This window comes from Pecten maximus, chromosome 6 (assembly GCF_902652985.1).
Source record: "Pecten maximus chromosome 6, xPecMax1.1, whole genome shotgun sequence".
NCBI lineage: Eukaryota > Metazoa > Mollusca > Bivalvia > Pectinida > Pectinidae > Pecten > Pecten maximus.
In genome coordinates, this window is record NC_047020.1 from 5,913,427 (window position 1) to 5,934,715 (window position 21,289).

General features: G+C 37.4%; 1 protein-coding gene across 9 annotated transcripts in view; it reads right to left on the minus strand.

The window, feature by feature from the left end:
• The window catches only part of LOC117328820, a 106,277-nt gene that overhangs the window by 33,142 nt on the left and 51,846 nt on the right, over positions 1-21,289 (minus strand). For 8 of the 9 annotated variants that reach the window (XM_033886388.1, XM_033886386.1, XM_033886390.1 and 5 more), the window contains 6 exons: positions 19,240-19,443; positions 17,857-17,995; positions 17,465-17,586; positions 17,161-17,194; positions 16,882-16,996; positions 5,465-5,531 (listed from right to left, as the gene is read on the minus strand). In XM_033886388.1, the coding sequence (XP_033742279.1) occupies positions 5,465-5,531; positions 16,882-16,996; positions 17,161-17,194; positions 17,465-17,586; positions 17,857-17,995; positions 19,240-19,443 (681 nt within the window). The remainder of the gene's footprint in view (positions 1-5,464; positions 5,532-16,881; positions 16,997-17,160; positions 17,195-17,464; positions 17,587-17,856; positions 17,996-19,239; positions 19,444-21,289) is intronic. The other variant, XM_033886391.1, reaches the window with a different exon arrangement.

Consider the following 21,289-nt stretch of genomic DNA (forward strand, 5'->3'; position numbering starts at 1 on the left):
CCTTATACTGGACCCCTCCTCCCCTAATCCAGTCCCTCTAACCTGTCCTTATACTGAACCCCTCCTCCCCTAATCCAGTCCCTCTAACCTGTCCTTATACTGAACCCCTCCTCCCCTAATCCAGTCCCTCTAACCTGTCCTTGTACTGGATGCCCCCCCCCCCCCCTCCCCTAATCCAGTCCCTCTATTACCTGTCCTTATACTGGACCCCTCCTCCCCTAATCCAGTCCCTCTAACTTGTCCTTATACTGGACCCCCCCCCTCCCCCCTCCAGTCCCTCTAACCTGTCCTTATACTGGACCCCCCCCCCCCCTCCCCTAATCCAGTCCCTCTCACCTGCCCTTTTACTGGATGCCTCCCCTCTTTCATGATGTAACGGTATGTTTACCACAACATTTCAAGACATCATGAAGGATACAGGCACACTTTTCTGTGATCTGTCAAGACATTATGAGTACAAAAGAGACACACTTCTGACCATTCATTCACTCCTTGCACAGCAGTCCCCTCCAACCCCTTTCATGTACCCTTGTAATGGATATTCCTCCCTAACACAAACACTCATTGTTGGCTAACCTAACCCTGGCAACCTGCCTATCCACAGCTGGCCCTTATCCTCAAAAGTCTACCTATACCTCTTCACTTCACCCAGACTTTATCTTGGGATTTTAGATAACCCGAGATAATTTTTGTCATGATCAAGTATTTCCCCTTCTTTTCCTTTACAAATCTATACATATATATTGACCCGGTATGATATAAAATTGGCCCAAAAACATCCGGATATATTTATACCAGCACCCTGACCCGACCGAAACTATTTGTACATACTTGATATTGTTTACAGGAAAGTATTTGCTGATTTAACTCTCACCCATTTTATCCTCTTTCATGAGCAAGAAATTCATTATGATGGAGAATGTAGTGGATTTTAAGGAGAAATTAGACAAGAAGATAGTGGTCCCAAAGCCTGTCCCAGTGAAGATAGTGGTCCCAAAGCCTGTCCCAGTGAAGATAGTGGTCCCAAAGCCTGTCCCAGTGAAGATAGTGGTCCCAAAGCGTGTCTGAGTGAAGATAGTGGTCCCAAAGCGTGTCTGAGTGAAGATAGTGGTCCCAAAGCCTGTCCCAGTGAAGATAGTGGTCCCAAAGCCTGTCCCAGTGAAGATAGTGGTCCCAAAGCCTGTCCCAGTGAAGATAGTGGTCCCAAAGCCTGTCCCAGTGAAGACAGTGGTCCCAAAGCATGTCTGAGTAGAGATAGTTGTCCCAAAGCCTGTCTGAGTGAAGATAGTGGTCCCAAAGCATGTCTGAGTGAAGATAGTGGTCCCAAAGCGTGTCTGAGTGAAGATAGAGGTCCCAAAGCCTGTCCCAGTGAAGATAGTGAACCAAAAGCCTGTCCCAGTGAAGATAGTGGTCCCAAAGCATGTCCAAGTGAAGATAGTGGTCCCAAAGCCTGTCCCAGTGAAGATAATGGTCCCAAAGCGTGTCCCAGTAAAGATAGTGGTCCCAAAGCCTGTCCCAGTGAAGATAGCGGACCCAAAGCCTGTCCCAGTGAAGATAGTGGTCCCAAAGCATGTCCCAGTGAAGATAGTGGTCCCAAAGCATGTCCCAGTGAAGACAGTGGTCCCAAAGCATGTCTGAGTAGAGATAGTTGTCCCAAAGCCTGTCTGAGTGAAGATAGTGGTCCCAAAGCATGTCTGAGTGAAGATAGTAGTCCCAAAGCGTGTCTGAGTGAAGATAGAGGTCCCAAAGCCTGTCCCAGTGAAGATAGTGAACCAAAAGCCTGTCCCAGTGAAGATAGTGGTCCCAAAGCATGTCCAAGTGAAGATAGTGGTCCCAAAGCCTGTCCCAGTGAAGATAATGGTCCCAAAGCGTGTCCCAGTAAAGATAGTGGTCCCAAAGCCTGTCCCAGTGAAGATAGCGGACCCAAAGCCTGTCCCAGTGAAGATAGTGGTCCCAAAGCATGTCCCAGTGAAGACAGTGGTCCCAAAGCATGTCCCAGTGAAGACAGTGGTCCCAAAGCCTGTCCCAGTGAAGATAGTGGTCCCAAAGCCTGTCCCAGTGAAGATAGTGGTCCCAAAGCCTGTCCCAGTGAAGATAGCAGTCCCAAAGCCTGTCCCAGTGAAGATTGTGGTCCCAAAGCCTGTCCCAGTGAAGATAGTGGTCCCAAAGCCTGTCCCAGTGAAGACAGTGGTCCCAAAGCCTGTCTGAGTGAAGATAGTGGTCCCAAAGCCTGTCCCAGTGAAGATAGTGGTCCCAAAGCCTGTCCCAGTGAAGATAGTGGTCCCAAAGCCTGTCCCAGTGAAGATAGTGGTCCCAAAGCCTGTCCCAGTGAAGACAGTGGTCCCAAAGCATGTCTGAGTGAAGATAGTGGTCCCAAAGCATGTCTGAGTAGAGATAGTTGTCCCAAAGCCTGTCTGAGTGAAGATAGTGGTCCTAAAGCATGTCTGAGTGAAGATAGTGGTCCCAAAGCGTGTCTGAGTGAAGATAGAGGTCCCAAAGCCTGTCCCAGTGAAGATAGTGAACCAAAAGCCTGTCCCAGTGAAGATAGTGGTCCCAAAGCATGTCCAAGTGAAGATAGTGGTCCCAAAGCCTGTCCCAGTGAAGATAATGGTCCCAAAGCGTGTCCCAGTAAAGATAGTGGTCCCAAAGCCTGTCCCAGTGAAGATAGCGGACCCAAAGCCTGTCCCAGTGAAGATAGTGGTCCCAAAGCATGTCCCAGTGAAGATAGTGGTCCCAAAGCATGTCCCAGTGAAGACAGTGGTCCCAAAGCATGTCTGAGTAGAGATAGTTGTCCCAAAGCCTGTCTGAGTGAAGATAGTGGTCCCAAAGCATGTCCCAGTGAAGATAGTGGTCCCAAAGCATGTCCCAGTGAAGATAGTGGTCCCAAAGCATGTCCCAGTGAAGATAGTGGTCCCAAAGCCTGTCTGAGTGAAGATAGTGGTCCCAAAGCATGTCCCAGTGAAGATAGTGGTCCCAAAGCATGTCCCAGTGAAGACAGTGGTCCCAAAGCCTGTCCCAGTGAAGATAGTGGTCCCAAAGCCTGTCCCAGTGAAGATAGTGGTCCCAAAGCCTGTCCCAGTGAAGATAGCGGTCCCAAAGCCTGTCCCAGTGAAGATTGTGGTCCCAAAGCCTGTCCCAGTGAAGATAGTGGTCCCAAAGCCTGTCCCAGTGAAGACAGTGGTCCCAAAGCCTGTCCCAGTGAAGACAGTGGTCCCAAAGCCTGTCCCAGTAAAGACAGTGGTCCCAAAGCCTGTCCCAGTGAAGACAGTGGTCCCAAAGCCTGTCCCAGTGAAGATAGTGGTCACAAAGCCTGTCCCAGTGAAGATAGTGGTCCCAAAGCCTGTCCCAGTGAAGACAGTGGTCCCAAAGCCTGTCTGAGTGAAGATAGTGGTCCCAAAGCGTGTCTGAGTGAAGATAGTGGTCCCAAAGCGTGTCTGAGTGAAGATAGTGGTCCCAAAGCCTGTCCCAGTGAAGATAGTGGTCACAAAGCCTGTCCCAGTGAAGATAGTGGTCCCAAAGCCTGTCACAGTGAAGACAGTGGTCCCAAAGCCTGTCTGAGTGAAGATAGTGGTCCCAAAGCATGTCACAGTGAAGACAGTGGTCCCAAAGCGTGTCTGAGTGAAGATAGTGGTCCCAAAGCCTGTCCCAGTGAAGATAGTGGTCCCAAAGCCTGTCCCAGTGAAGATAGTGGTCCCAAAGCCTGTCCCAGTAAAGACAGTGGTCCCAAAGCCTGTCTGAGTAAAGATAGTTGTCCCAAAGCCTGTCTGAGTGAAGATAGTTGGCCTAAAGCCTGTCTGAGTGAAGATAGTGGTCCCAAAGTCTGTCCCAGTGAAGATATTGGTCCCAAAACCTGTCCCAGTGGAGATAGTGGTCCCAAAGCCTGTCCCAGTGAAGATTGTGGTCCCAGAGATGTGAATGAAATGTGTTTCTATGATGAGGTGTTACAATATTGTGTTACTATTTGTAACTATGTGTTACTATTTGTAAATATGTGTTACTATGATGAGTTTCCATCACATGGATAAGGATAGGTTCGATGCATGCAGATTTTTGTTTTACCTCTCGACACAATTTGCAAAATTTGAATTTCAAGTGAAGTGCCATCATTGATTTTTATCTAAAGGATTTTTGCCTAGAATATATTGTAGTACTGTTAGAATAATGATATAAAGTAAAGCTTATGAGAAATAAAATAACCAGTACATTAAATGTTAATCTTATCAAAGTCATAAGCTCCACAATATTCATGTGAAAAATGTATGTCCAGTTTTCAGGGAGACAACTCTCAAGTTGTATAAATGAATTTAAAAATACCTGACATAGTTTCTGGTTTCACTGTCATAACTGTAATTCATGAGATAATGAAGATTATTTCCACAAACTCATTATTATCACACTGATCATAAAATGATTACTGATTTTCAACACTCACAAACTGCATTTCTCACATTCAAGGTAAAAGAAACTTTCATACCTGTTTTTATGACATATGATATGGTTTTATCAAGTAAAACAGACATTGTTTCTGTGAGGACATATCTTAGATCCTATAACTGGACACACCATACACAGACATCCACAATACTATACAGACACAAAACTTACAAAGGATAATAACGCCATATCTAAAGTAAAGTTTATACCATATCTCATTATTGATAAATTGAAGTGAGTTTCAATGAAATTTGTGAACAGTAATATTTATATAATAATAATCAAAAATTCAAATTGAGAGAAAAGATTCCAAATTTTATACTTAATCATCACTCAGTTTATTGCACCTTGGCTGGCATTCCTATTAAGAAATACTTTTTTAAAACCACTATAGGAAAGTCAAACATACAAATATCAGACATGGGAAACGTGTGATTCGATCAGCATCCACTGTTAAAACTTAATAAACAAACTTGATACACACAATGGAAATTAGAAATAGATTAAATCTGATGTAAATCCCTTATGATATTTCAACCCTGTCATTCATCAATATTATATATAATAAGAGCAAAAGATTTAAAACATCATGTACTGAAAATAAACCTAACAAATTAATTATCATTAATGAATGAAATCAAATTTTTAAAAAAGAACAGATTTTTTAATTTTGTGTTGCTATAAAGTTTTCCAATGTCACACTCATACTTATACTTTTAAGTTTATCTTTGTATATATATCAGAAGATACAAGTAGGATATACTGAGATATATGTGTGTATGTAAAATTGTTAGAATCAGAACGTAATGATTGACAGAAACATGGGTTGGATGAGGAAGTTATAGAGAGGTTGATTTGATAGGATAGCTACATATCATGTCAACATTAAACTGATCGACTACAGTAGGTAAACTGTTCACTGTATAAGGTAGTACAACGACATAGTAATATCTCTAAGACACAGAAAATACAAAAGAAGAATCAGGAAAAATGTTTCATTCAAACAAAGCATCCAACATTGTTTACTTACTGGAAATCCTGAAACTGGCTCTCTGGTCGTTCCGAAAATCTGGAATGGCGACTTTGCGCCCTGCTATCTGTTAAAACAAACCAGACATTTAAATAGGAGGTGTTGACTTAACTCTTACTGGTACTGATCAAACAGTTTCTCTCGATTTACTGGCAGATATCATAGTATCGGTCTGTTTCAGTAAAAAAAAATCTCGATCGATTGAATAATCTGAGCTTGGTGACATGTGATTGCCTGGTTTCCGGACAAGACAAAGAATCGAGTATATAATGATTTGACACCTGAGTTCTATCTTGACGATTGGTGCCGTAAAAATCTATAAAACCCAAGTACGGGATTTATTTATGATAGACGTCTCGATCCATGTGTCAGTGTACAGCATGATTGAGTTATCATTATACACACACAAACCTCCGACAGCAGTGCCAGCTCGGACCGCCATATGTTGGTCGGCTATTTAAAACGCTGTTTATGCATTATCAGCCAAATATTTACAGAAGAAATTCAGATATTTTATGAATTACATAGTTTCATCTGGTTTGTTTGTGAAGACAACTTAAATGTTTACATGTACATATATACTTTTCACATTACAAGAACCAAAAGCTTTTATAAAAGATTGTGTCCATTATCTTATGACTACTTGTCATACAACATCTGAGGTAAATACCATAGCATTGATATTGAAAATATTCAAGTTGTGTTTGACAGTAGATATATGAAAATCATACAAAATGTAACTGTAATATTGGACGATGGGGAAAAATTTGGCGATGGGGAAAACTGAATAGCAAAACAAAGATTCAGCTGAAACTTGGAAAAACATGGAAAAACATATCTATATAATTGATTAAAAAAGATAGACATCAATTTCTGAAGCAAATATAAAGTGGAGTACTAAAATCAGTAGCCTGGGTGTGGCAGGGCAAATCATAACTTCAGTAGCCTGGGTGTGGCAGGGCAAATCATGACATCAGTAGTATTGTGTGGCAGGGCAAATCATAACATCATTAGTCTGGGTGTGGCAGGGCAAATCATGACATCAGTAGTATTGTGTGGCAGGGCAAATCATAACATCAGTAGTATTGTGTGGCAGGGCAAATCATAACATCAATAGTATTGTGTGGCAGGGCAAATCATAACACCATTAACCTGGGTGTAGCAGGGAAATCATAACATCAGTAGTATTGTGTGGCAGGGCAAATAATAACATCAGTAGTATTGTGTGGCTGGGCAAATAATAACATAAATAACCTGGGTGTGGCAGGGCAAATCATAACATCAATAGTATTGTGTGGCAGGGCAAATCATGACATCAGTAGTATTGTGTGGCAGGGCAAATAATAACATCAATAGCCTGGGTGTGGCAGGGCAAATCATAACATCAATAGTATTGTGTGGCAGGGCAAATCATGACATCAGTAGTATTGTGTGGCTGGGCAAATAATAACATCAATAGCCTGGGTGTGGCAGGGCAAATCATAACATCAATAGTATTGTGTGGCAGGGCAAATCATGACATCAGTAGTATTGTGTAGCAGGGCAAATCATAACATCAGTAGTATTGTGTAGCAGGGCAAATAATAACATCAATAGCCTGGGTGTGGCAGGGCAAATCATAACATCAGTAGTATTGTGTGGCTGGGCAAATAATAACATAAATAACCTGGGTGTGGCAGGGCAAATCATAACATCAGTAGTATTGTGTGGCAGGGCAAATCATGACATCAGTAGTATTGTGTGGCTGGGCAAATAATAACATAAATAACCTGGGTGTGGCAGGGCAAATCATGACATCAGTAGTATTGTGTGGCAGGGCAAATCATGACATCAGTAGTATTGTGTGGCTGGGCAAATCATAACATCAATAACCTGGGTGTGGCAGGGCAAATCATGACATCAGTAGTATTGTGCGGCAGGGCAAATCATAACATCAATAGTATTGTGTAGCAGGGCAAATCATAACATCAGTAGTATTGTGTAGCAGGGCAAATCATAACATCAGTAGTATTGTGTGGCAGGGCAAATAATAACATCAGTAGTATTGTGTAGCAGGGCAAATCATAACATCAGTAGTATTGTGTGGCAGGGCAAATAATAACATCATTAGCCTGGGTGTGGCAGGGCAAATCATAACATCAATAACCTGGGTGTGGCAGGGCAAATCATGACATCAGTAGTATTGTGTAGCAGGGCAAATTATAACATCAGTAGTATTGTGTAGCAGGGCAAATGAGAAGTACAAATAAACATAACTTCAGTACAAACTTTGTATGAGAAATTTAGCACCTGTAATAATACAATAACATATTGTTGTATAAAAATGTAATCTGTACAAGGATCAAAAGCTTCTATATCTTCTGTGATTCTGTTGTATAGTTTTAATCATTTGTCAGTCTCGATCTCCAGCTATCATACCTCACCTGGTGGCAGGTGTGAAAACGAGTCATAAAGTCTCACTTATAAATCTCAGGGCTAATTGTCTGTTCTGACCGTAGTGGACACAGTACAGACTTACAATGACCCTATATCACCCAATACAACCAACTGTAAACAAAAAGGTGTTCAGATAGGTAAATATAAGAGACACTAGCCTCTGGTTGTAAATCCATATTTGTATTCTCAACTCTCCGATAACTTGTCAATCCGAGTGCATTAACTTACGGTAAAAGTGAGTAACATTTGAAAACAAAAATTTCCATAAAATCAGCGATAGGTTATCTGCTTCCTACAGCTGGACTTGTCATAAACGCGAAAGAAAATAAATTGAAAGGGTTAAAAAAATTCAGATAATTAAAGAAAAGTCCCTTGGCTTCAGGTTTTCTTTGCAAAAATGTCCCTTAATTTCTCGGGGCTTGTTACCAAAAGAATCTTTTAGGGCTGTTACCAAAAAAGTCCTTCAGGGCTTGTTACCAAAAGAATCCATAAGTCCATACGACCTGTAAGAGCAGTGGTTTCAGGGTCCATTACCAAAATATCTTTTGGATTAACTAATAATCCTGTACGTTTCTACCATATAGAATGATTAAAATAAATTCAAAACTTGTTAAAAAGAAAAAGTTTTATTAAAATTAAAATCTTATTTAAATTTTTTGGCCATGTATATAATTACCCAATATGGGGACATTACATTAATAGGAACATAATAGGATCATAATTATGACATTGATTCTCGTCCCTGTGTAACTACCGTTAAAAGACATCAACATTTAGATTAAACCTTTAAGCTGTTAAGCTAGAACACACAACAAAGCCATTTTAAGTAGTCATGTGACATACAAAGTATACTAAAGAGTCACATTTCAGTTTCCTACCTTACTAACTGTCCTCTGACAGCTTGTTTCAAAGTTTTCAAATAAGGTTTTCAAAATTCCTTATCACATATGAGTTTTTTAACCTTAGGTTCCAGAGTTGTGTCCACATGCCTTGGTTCATGGGGACTAACACCTGTATGTAGTGAGCCCTGAGTCAGGTTTTAAAGTAACTAGAAAAAAGTTATTAATTATGCTGTCACCATTTTCAGAAAGTGCTCTATGGTGATTTTTAACATAGCTCCATTAAGATGCTACCGAGATTACAGGAATACACGTCAGACAGACCTAATATCAAACTTTTTCACAAGTTTATTTACAAAGTTATACACATCTGTAGCTGGGACAAAGATATGCACATAATTATACAGTCGGGTATCAATACACAGACTTTCAACAAGTTAACATATGGGTAGAAATAAACTCTTTAGATTTGTAGAAGTGAGGTAAAATGTTTGATAACATTGGTAAACATACTTATGACATCATGATATTTATACAACAGAGGAGTCTTCTATTTATTGGCATTCTTATTCAAACAAACTTTAAACTTCTGAAATTTTCAAACAATTTATTTGAATAAATCTATGTTGTTTAAAAGATTTAACATTTGAATTAAATATAAATTGGAAAAAATCTTTCATTACATTCAAATTACGGTACTAAAACATATTCAAATGAGTTTTAAAAAACGGCTTATAAATTGTTGATTGTTTTATCCTGCAATAAACATATATCTTTATTGGATAAGTTAACTTGTTCCTGAACTTTAATATATTTATATATTTTTTTAAAACTTCGTCATTTATTTACTGTGTTGAATAAGAACAATATTCTTCAGAACTATATACACATTAAAATTTTAATGGTGTAACATAGTTATTATACATATAATAACTGATGTAGATTTGTAACATCATTAGCTTCATGTTCTCAATATCTTATAGCTCTGGCTTTACTAAACAATGAATTCATATCTGTAACAAAAAATAAAAGTGAATTGTGATCACCTGTACCTTTCTACAGTATCACACAATCTCACACGATCTACACAATCTAACACATGGCACACACTTATTTGCCTCATCATTGATTATTTCTATTTCTGTACCCAATACTCTATAGAAGACCCTTACCTTTACTTCCAAATCTACACGCTCAGTCCATGTGGTTTGTGTAAAGGTCTCTAAGACACAGCCAGCCAAAATCCACAGTAATGTCCGTCAATGGTAAAATTCACATACACATACACATACCTGTGCAGGTAATTCAGTAGAAATCTAGAGGGCTTGTTCTAATAACCTTATGACCACTTTGCCCGATACCAACTGTAAATCCCAAGGATTAGTCCTAAGTATTGGTGAAAGTCGAGGCAATAAAGAGATTTCTATCCATCAAACTTGCTGTTACCTTTACAAACACCAGTCAGATCCATTGGCAAAGCCTGGCTTATAACACACTAAATGTGGCATATTTTATTGCAATTTCTCAAATCTTTTCTCCTCAAGTGTCAGTCAAAATGAAAATTTATTACAGTGACAATTCGTCATTTTTCTGGTTCACGTAATCTTACATTTATATATTAATGTTTCTTTTATGAAAGATGAAAACGATTTTAAAAAGTTCTTTTTTTTCAATAACATGTTATCTTAGTTTTGCATTGCTTCCCAATCTAACATACATATGACAACTTTATCTAATATTCACAAAGATACAACTACCGGGTGACACCAACACTAACAATATGTAATGAACCGACTTAAAAATCACAAAAAATCGGAAAAATATTTCTGTCCATTTTATAAAACTTCAACTGTCTACAGTAGACCTTACAGAGGCAATTCATGTTTATTTCTATAGCAACCGTCACTTTTGTAATACAGACATCTGCTAATATTTCACAACAAAAATAAAATGCAGGAGATTTTAAAACAATCTAGCTACTTTTCAGTCAGCATTTGATAAATGTTTTGATCCCTGATTTCTAGCACTATAGTAGCAGAGTGGTTCAGCTCAGTAATAATGACTATATAGCAGAGCCTTAACGGTCACTGTTTTCCTATATAAAGCATGTAGGTGTTTTTTTCACTGATGCATGACAGGTCACCGTTTTCCTATATAAAGCATGTAGGTGTTTTTTCACTGATGCATGACAGGTCACCGTTTTCCTATATAAAGCATGTAGGTTTTTTTTTCACTGATGCATGACAGGTCACCGTTTTCCTATATAAAGCATGTAGGTGTTTTTTCACTGATGCATGACAGGTCACCGTTTTCCTATATAAAGCATGTAGGTGTTTTTTCACTGATGCATGACAGGTCACCGTTTTCCTGTATAAAGCAGGTAGGTGTTTTTTCACTGATGCATGACAGGTCACCGTTTTCCTGTATAAAGCATGTAGGTGTTTTTTCACTGATGCATGACAGGTCACCGTTTTCCTATATAAAGCATGTAGGTGTTTTTTCACTGATGCATGACAGGTCACCGTTTTCCTATATGAAGCATGTAGGTGTTTTTTCACTGATGCATGACAGGTCACCGTTTTCCTGTATAAAGCATGTAGGTGTTTTTTCACTGATGCATGACAGGTCACCGTTTTCCTGTATAAAGCATGTAGGTGTTTTTTCACTGATGCATGTAAGGTCACCGTTTTCCTATATAAAGCATGTAGGTGGTTTTTTTACTGATACATGACAAAGACATTACAGGAAATAATTAAATTTTTACCAAACCCTTCAGGTTCCAAGCCTTAAGCAGCAATTTGACCCACTTTTGTCCCTTAGGACTGTTGATAGTATTTCACTAATATCGTTTATCTTTGATTGTTATTCTAGTAGATGTCAAGTGTTTATATATACATTAGGCAACAGATCATATGTGATTATAATAAGTCTCTCAAGGTCCTCTGGTGACCTATATACAGCCATCACCATAAACAAACTGTTAATACCACTTGTTAACATTGCTGTAACTTCTTCCATCACCTTCATGCACATTCACGTATACTACATGTACAACACAGCTGTGATGAAGCCATCGATTGAAAATTATCCAACAATGTCATACTGTTACTGATGTCAAATAGTCAACAATGTCATACTGTCTCTAATGTCAAAGTCAACAATGTCATACTCTCACTGATGTCAAACTGTCAATGTCATACTGTTACTGATGACAAATAGTCAACAATGTCATACTGTTACTGATGACAAATAGTCAACAATGTCATACTGTTACTGATGACAAATAGTCAACAATGTCATACTGTTACTGACATCAAATAGTCAACAAAGTCATACTCTCACTGATGTCAAACTGTAAACAATATCATAATCTCACTGATATCAAATAGTCAACAAAGTCATACTGTCACTGATCTCAAATAGTCAACAAGGTAACATTTCCACTGATGTAAAATAGTCAACAATGTCATACTCTCACTGATGTCAAAGTTATCAATGTCATACTCTCACTGATGTCAAATAGTTATCAATGTCATACTCTCACTGATGTCAAAAAGTCAACAAAGTCATACTCTCACTGATGTCAAATAGGCAACAATGTCAATCTCACTGATGTCAAATAGTCAACAAAGTCATACTCTCACTGATGCCATATAATCAACAATGTCATACCCTCACTGATGTCAAATAGTCAACAATGTCATACTCTCACTGATGTCAAATAGTCAACAATGTCATACTCTCACTGATGTCAAATAGTTATCAATGTCATACTCTCACTGATGTCAAATAGTTATCAATGTCATACTCTCACTGATGTCAAAAAGTCAACAAAGTCATACTCTCACTGATGTCAAATAGTCAACAATGTCAATCTCACTGATGTCAAATAGTCAACAAAGTCATACTCTCACTGATGCCATATAATCAACAATGTCATACCCTCACTGATGTCAAATAGTCAACAATGTCATACTCTCACTGATGTCAAATAGTCAACAATGTCATACTCTCACTGATGTCAAATAGTCAACAAAGTCATACTTTCACTGATGTCAAATAGTCAACAAAGTAACATTTTCACTGATGTCAAATAGTCAACAATGTCATACTGTTACTGACATCAAATAGTCAACAAAGTAACATTTTCACTGATGCCATATAATCAACAATGTCATACCCTCACTGATGTCAAATAGTCAACAATGTCATACTCTCACTGATGTCAAATAGTCAACAATGTCATACTCTCACTGATGTCAAATAGTTATCAATGTCATACTCTCACTGATGTCAAATAGTTATCAATGTCATACTCTCACTGATGTCAAAAAGTCAACAAAGTCATACTCTCACTGATGTCAAATAGTCAACAATGTCAATCTCACTGATGTCAAATAGTCAACAAAGTCATACTCTCACTGATGCCATATAATCAACAATGTCATACCCTCACTGATGTCAAATAGTCAACAATGTCATACTCTCACTGATGTCAAATAGTCAACAATGTCATACTCTCACTGATGTCAAATAGTCAACAAAGTCATACTTTCACTGATGTCAAATAGTCAACAAAGTAACATTTTCACTGATGTCAAATAGTCAACAATGTCATACTCTCACTGATGTCAAATAGTCAACAAAGTAACATTTTCACTGATGTCAAATAGTCAACAAAGTAACATTTTCACTGATGTCAAATAGTCAACAAAGTCATACTCTCACTGATATCAAATAGTCAACAATGTCATACTCTCACTGATGTCAAATAGTCCACAATGTCATACTGTCACTGATATCAAATAGTCAACAATGTCATACTCTCACTGATGTCAAATAGTCCACAATGTCATACTGTCACTGATGTCGAATAGTCAACAATGTCATACTCTCACTGATGTCAAATAGCCAACAAAGTCATACTCTCACTGATGTCAAATAGTCAACAATGTCATACTCTCACTGATATCAAATAGTCAACAATGTCATACTCTCACTGATATCAAATAGTCAACAATGTCATACTCTCACTGATGTCAAATAGTCAACAATGTCATACTGCTATACTACTGTAGTCCTTGATTTCAAACTGTAATAGAGGTCAATATCACAGATGATTGAGGTCAATATCACAGATGGTTGAGGTCACTATCACCGATGATTGAGGTCACTATCACAGATGATTGAGGTCACTATCAATATGATTGAGGTCACTATCACTGATGAATGAGGTCACTATCACCGATGATTGAGGTCACTATCACCGATAATTGAGGTCACTATCACAGATGATTGAGGTCACTATCACAGATGATTGAGGTCACTATCACAGATGATTGAGGTCACTATCACAGATGATTGAGGTCAATATCACAGATGATTGAGGTCACTATCACCTATAATTGAGGTCACTATCACAGATGATTGAGGTCACTATCACAGATGATTGAGGTCACTGTCACAGATGATTGAGGTCACTATCACAAATGATTGAGGTCACTATCACAGATGATTGAGGTCAATATCACAGATAATTGAGGTCACTATCACCTATAATTGAGGTCACTATCACCTATAATTGAGGTCACTATCACAGATGATTGAGGTCACTATCACCGATAATTGAGGTCACTATCACCTATAATTGAGGTCACTATCACCTATAATTGAGGTCACTATCACAGATGATTGAGGTCACTATCACCGATAACTGAGGTCACTATCACCTATAATTGAGGTCACTATCACAGATGATTGAGGTCACTATCACCGATAATTGAGGTCACTATCACAGATGATTGAGGTCACTATCACAGATGACTGAGGTCACTATCACAGATGATTGAGGTCACTATCACAGATGATTGAGGTCACTATCACCGATAATTGAGGTCACTATCACAGATGATTGAGGTCACTATCACAGATGACTGAGGTCACTATCACCGATAATTGAGGTCACTATCACCTATAATTGAGGTCACTATCACAGATGATTGAGGTCACTATCACCTATAATTGAGGTCACTATCACAGATGATTGAGGTCACTATCACAGATTATTGAGGTCAATATCACCGATAATTGAGGTCACTATCACAGATGATTGAGGTCACTATCACAGATGACTGAGGTCACTATCACCGATAATTGAGGTCACTATCACCGATGATTGAGGTCATTATCACAGATGATTGAGGTCAATATCACCGATGATTGAGGTCATTATCACAGATGATTGAGGTCACTATCACAGATGATTGAGGTCAATATCACCGATGATTGAGGTCACTATCACAGATGATTGAGGTCACTATCAATATGATTGAGGTCACTATCACAGATGATTGAGGTCACTATCACCGATGATTGAGGTCACTATCACCGATGATTGAGGTCACTATCACAGATGATTGAGGTCACTATCACAGATGATTGAGGTCACTATCACAGATGATTGAGGTCACTATCACCTATAATTGAGGTCACTATCACAGATGATTGAGGTCACTATCACCGATAATTGAGGTCACTATCACAGATGATTGAGGTCACTTTCACTGATGATTGAGGTCACTATCACCGATGATTGAGGTCACTATCACCGATGACTGAGGTCAATATCACAGATGATTGAGGTCACTATCACCGATGATTGAGGTCACTTTCACTGATGATTGGTCATTCATAACGTGAGCTATTTAAGGTGAGTATACATAACAGATTTTGGCATAAAATAGAGAGTAGATACAAGGTAATTATGACTGACTTGTTTGACTTCAATATGGCTGACTTTTAATGAACTTTCTAGCAACAACTGGAAGGTCACAGGTCACGGTGTATACCAAGCTGAAACATGACAAAACTATGGTTCCCCTAGGCCTGCTGTACCAAGGCCACACCCCCATCAGACTGTCACACACCACACTGTCTTTTGTAGCTTCAGCAAATCAATGTAAGCTCCTTTTTTTTAAGAGTAAAATCTTAAGCATTCCATTTCCACCAAAACCCATTTTCCTTTTCTGTGATGATGATTTCAGTAGAATGCAACATATCCAAACAAAGGTCATAAATCCAAACAAAGGTCATAAATCCAAATAAAGGTCATAAATCCAAACAAAGGTCATAAATCCAAATAAAGGTCATATATTTAAAAATACAACCATGCCAGCTTCTGTTTTCTGTTGTAAAAGTTTACCTCACATATCTGAATGAATCGTATCTATATAGCCAAACAAATTATATGTCTCGTGATAAGTTTGGATATGTTACATTCTACTGTATTGAAGAGTTATATAAACTCTTACATTAAATGAGCCTGTATATGTAGTGATGCAACAGCTTATATATAGTTATCATACTTACACCGTCCTTTCTTTTTAGGATTTTTTTTACCTTTTGTGTCAAAAAATTGTTTAATATACAAACATATATTAAAGCCTTCACTGATGAGTATTAATATAACAATAGCCAGTCTAAACTAGAGCCAGGATCAATGTGTTCAAAGGTAAGTAAGGAACATACCTGGGTACATATACTTATAATTTACAAATATTCAATTAACATATGTATCTTTGGTTAAAGTGACTAAAATGGAACCAAAACAACATTCCCAGAAATTAAATAATAAATTTATATAAAATCAACCAATATCTCATTTAAGGCCTATTGATCAACTGTGAAGGTCACCAGACACACCAGTTGTACAGAAGGACATCCCACTATCCAGTCTGACACTGTGAAGGTGAAGGTCACCAGAAACACCAGTTGTACAGAAGGACATCCCACTATCCAATCAGTGGTGACAGTGCGAAGGTGAAGGTCACCAGAAACACCAGTTGTACAGAAGGACATCCCACTATCCAATCAGTGGTGACAGTGCGAAGGTGAAGGTCACCAAAAACACCAGTTGTACAGTAGGACATCCCACTATCCAGTCTGACAGTGTGAAGGTGAAGGTCACCAGATACACCAGTTGTACAGAAGGACATCCCACTATCCAGTCAGTGGTGACAGTGTGAAGGTGAAGGTCATCAAAAACACCAGTTGTACAGTAGACCTTTAATACATGGTGCACCTTTAATACACGCAGAAAGAAGAACCAAAGAACTACAAACCAAAGCAGGACTGATGACTTACCGATGATGGAGCGTGGAGCATTTGACACAATTGATACATATTCCATGGGAACAGGGGTGTTAGCCATGGTGGTCATAGTGGAGGAATGCTTCATATGGAAGGATCTCAGGAACTCCTACAGTAAATACCATACATAACTGGTAAAATCAGACATTAATTATAGCAGGGTTTTCATAATATCCAAAAATTCTATATTTCTGTGATCTTACCAAATACTCTCAGTCTCATATTTACTATTAATTCTGATATAAATATGTATTGTATCTCCCCTTAACTTACCTCATCTAGAAACAGGTCACCATAGGATCCCATTCTGAAAGTGAAACAAAACAGAATAAAGAATGATTCTATTTCAACTAGAATAATTGCATCATATTGATTTCAACTGTTGATTTAAGACAATCACCTCCCAGCAGATTTACTACCTATTGACATATATAATGAGTTTTTGGTTAACTCATCCTGAATCATTTATTATTATACACAACAAAAATTTTCATTTTCATTTCTTGTGCTCTAGAAACCTGAGAATGTTTACTGACCTTTAACCTCATCTTAAGTCACTAATAACCTTTGACCTTACCTCGAGTCACTACTGCCGAGGATGTGCTGTACTACCATCATGGAGTCAACAGCTTCCTGATCAACCTGCATCATACTGTTGGTCGCCGCCTGTGATGCGATTCGGGTATTCTGGTCGCTTGGCTACACAAATAATATATGTCTGTATCAGTATAACTAAGTAAGGAACTGACTCTAATAATATATGTCTGTATCAGTATAACTAAGTAAGGAACTGACTCTAATAATATATGTCTGTATCAGTATAACTAAGTAAGGAACTGATTTCATCTTATCTCCTGATATACACAAAGTAAACTATAAACTTAAGTATAATTCAATAGGATTTTGTAATAACAATTAAAGGTAAACATGTTTAACCGAGAGTAGAACAATAAAGACCAAATCTCTAACCTTTTCTGTTTTCCAACGTTCTCGTGCAGTGACAGGTGCTGTACGGGGTCGCTTGCCTGCATGCGTAGCTCCTACAGGGCGCTTTGACTTGGCCAGGTTTTTCACATAAGTGTGACCACCGAACCGTGTGGCTTGCCACCTGAATGAGGGAAGACAACTCAATTACAGACCTCCAATTTGATGTCTTGTATTTTGTCAGATCACAAAAAGATATTTCATTCCTATTTAAATCAAATATGCAAAGAGATGTGAAAAAAAGCTAGAAAAATGTTTGTGAAATACATATGTTGTCCAGCTTTGAAAGAAATTGAGTCATACAAAACAATATACCTCTTGGTGAAGGCATAAAACATATTTAAAAAGTCTAAATAATCCTAAATCTAATTTCCTTCAGTAATATTTGAAACTAGTGTATTGAAGGGCTAACAAATCTGAATTGTTGATCATCAGTAATGTGATTTTATGATCACTGAAACATCTAATGTTAAATATAGTGCCACTCAATACACAGGTACTTTTATATTAACACTTACAATTTTATACATCAAAGCAATCTTAGGCCAAATATAAGGTTACTATTTATGTCATTTTCCTGAATAGTACCTGGTAAATGTAAGGTAAGTATTTATATCTTTTTCCTAAAGAGTACAGTTGTACCTGGTAAATGGTTAAGTCCAGCACTGATAAGTTACAATTAATTGTTATGTTAGAAATACTGTGTCATCTAAGATATGTATTAATCATTTATATAGCTGAGTTAGTATATTGCATCCTTAACCAGCATGCTTCCATGAATTTACAATCCCTGATTATATTGTTATATATTCATATAAACAGTTATATCCTTTAGGTATCTAACATCTAAAGATGAAAACAAGCATTGCTACAGACATATAAAAGTTGGTGTTTAAATATTCTTAGCATTACTATTTTTAACAGTAGACTTGTAAAGAACACATACAAAATAGATAAAATGGAAACTGCTTCCATAGCTTACGGTAAAGAATTAGAATTTAATTTCTGATCAAAACAAATTATAAATAATTGTAGATTTTTGTAACCAAGACATTGTCACCAGACTATGAATTCTGGGTAACAACAGTTTTCTCCCTTTACATGACTGAAGTGATTGAACCATCTAGATGGTACCAGTTTAGAGTCAGAATAGAACATTAAAGGTAAGTCAGTTTCCAGAATTAACCACATCAACAATAATCAGAAAAATCCACTTATCAATTACTTGAAAAATTAATGAAAGATTTCTACAGAAATTTATCAAACATTTCTGAATTAATTCTAGAAACTTTAGACTTGTTTTAGTTTTAGATTGGTTCAACAACTTCTTTCAGAAAATTTGCAGTCCTTGACGTTGTTTGTGCTCACTTGTATCGCATGGAGTCCGGGATGATTTTGCCTCGCCAGTCTATGGCCTGAATCACAGAGTTAGTTGGTGTGGAAACAGACTTTTGGGGAGTGAATTTTTCAGGTGCATCAGGAGAGGGTATGAGTATATCACGGCTTGTGAATGGGTTAGAGGTCAGGAAGAAAGGTCGTGACACGACAACATCGGCAGATGCGACTGGCTGACTGATAACAAGAAGGATGACATCAGAAACAATGACATAGATATCAATACTTTATCAGATCAAATACAAATGTTGGCAAAATGGGTAAAACATTTCTTTAAAATAAATCATTGCACAGTAAAATCAATTGTTTGGGAAAAAAAATACATATTTGTATACAATATCTAACCTGATTGTAATATCGAATTTTCACATACAAATATGCATATCTCAGCTAATTTTAGTTAAGATTTTTTGTTTTTTTCTTCTTTTTTAAACTTCAAAAGATTTCATTGTGAATATATATTCTAAAAGAGAAAACAGATCATCTGAAATCTATTTTACTGTTCCACACTATAAATACAATGTACTACAAATTACTTTTATATTCATATCCGAGTACAATTTCATCATAAAATATGAAGCTTTATTGAACCAAAAAAAACATTTTAATTTTTTTTTAAATAATTATATTATTAAATAATTCACCAGTTATTTGACAAAAACTGATACTATTAAATAACAGTGTCTACACCTACTGATCACATGTCATTACCACGTAACACACCAGTGTCATAAATACAATGTACCGTATGTCATTACCACGTAACACACCAGTGTCATAAATACAATGTACCGTATGTCATTACCACGTAACACACCAGTGTCATAAGTACAATGTACCGTTGTCATAAGTACAATGTACCGTATGTCATTACCACGTAACACACCAGTGTCATAAATACAATGTACCGTATGTCATTACCACGTAACACACCAGTGTCATCAATACAATGTACTGTATGTCATTACCACGTAACACACCAGTGTCATAAATACAATGTACCGTATGTCATTACCACGTAACACACCAGTGTCATAAATACAATGTACTGTATGTCAAGACCACGTAACACACCAGTGTCATAAATACAATGTACCGTATGTCATTACCACATAACACACCAGTGTCATAAATACAATGTACCACATGTCATTACCACGTAACACACCAGTGTCATAAATACAATGTACTGTATGTCATTACCACGTAACACACCAGTGTCATCAATACAATGTACTGTATGTCAAGACCACGTAACACACCAGTGTCATCAATACAATGTACTGTATGTCAAGACCACGTAACACACCAGTGTCATAAATACAATGTACCGTATGTCTTTACAACGTAACACACCAGTGTCATAAATACAATGTACTGTATGTCATTACCACGTAACACACCAGTGTCATAAATACAATGTACCGTATGTCATTACCACATAACACACCAGTGTCATAATACAAAGTACCGTATGTCAAGACCACGTAACACACCAGTGTCATAAATACAATGTACCGTATGTCATTACCACGTAACACACCAGTGTCATCAATACAATGTACCACATGTCATTACCACGTAACACACCAGTGTCATAAATACAATGTACCGTGTGACAGAGGTGTAATAACATTATACTGTCAGATCATTTATAAATTACACAATGGTCACAGTAAAATCTAAGTTGAACTTTGCCTCTGTTAGGAAAATTAATTTCAGAGTTTTGACTTGTTTATTTATTAATATGAGTTGTGATGAATAGAATCTCATACTTGTGTCAATTTGATAAGCAATTTATTAAACTTGTTAAAAGTTAGATATGATACTTTTCTAAAGCCTGAATTAATTGAAATTGTTCAATGAAGTCCATATTATATTTACAATGTATACATCATTATACTATTAATGAGGTGTATGCTTGAGTCAAGGTTATAAGTGGCAATACTGGTAGACTAGAGTCAAATTATAAACTGGAAAAAATGCTATGTAAACTGGAATTATTTTGCTTTTTAGAAAATCA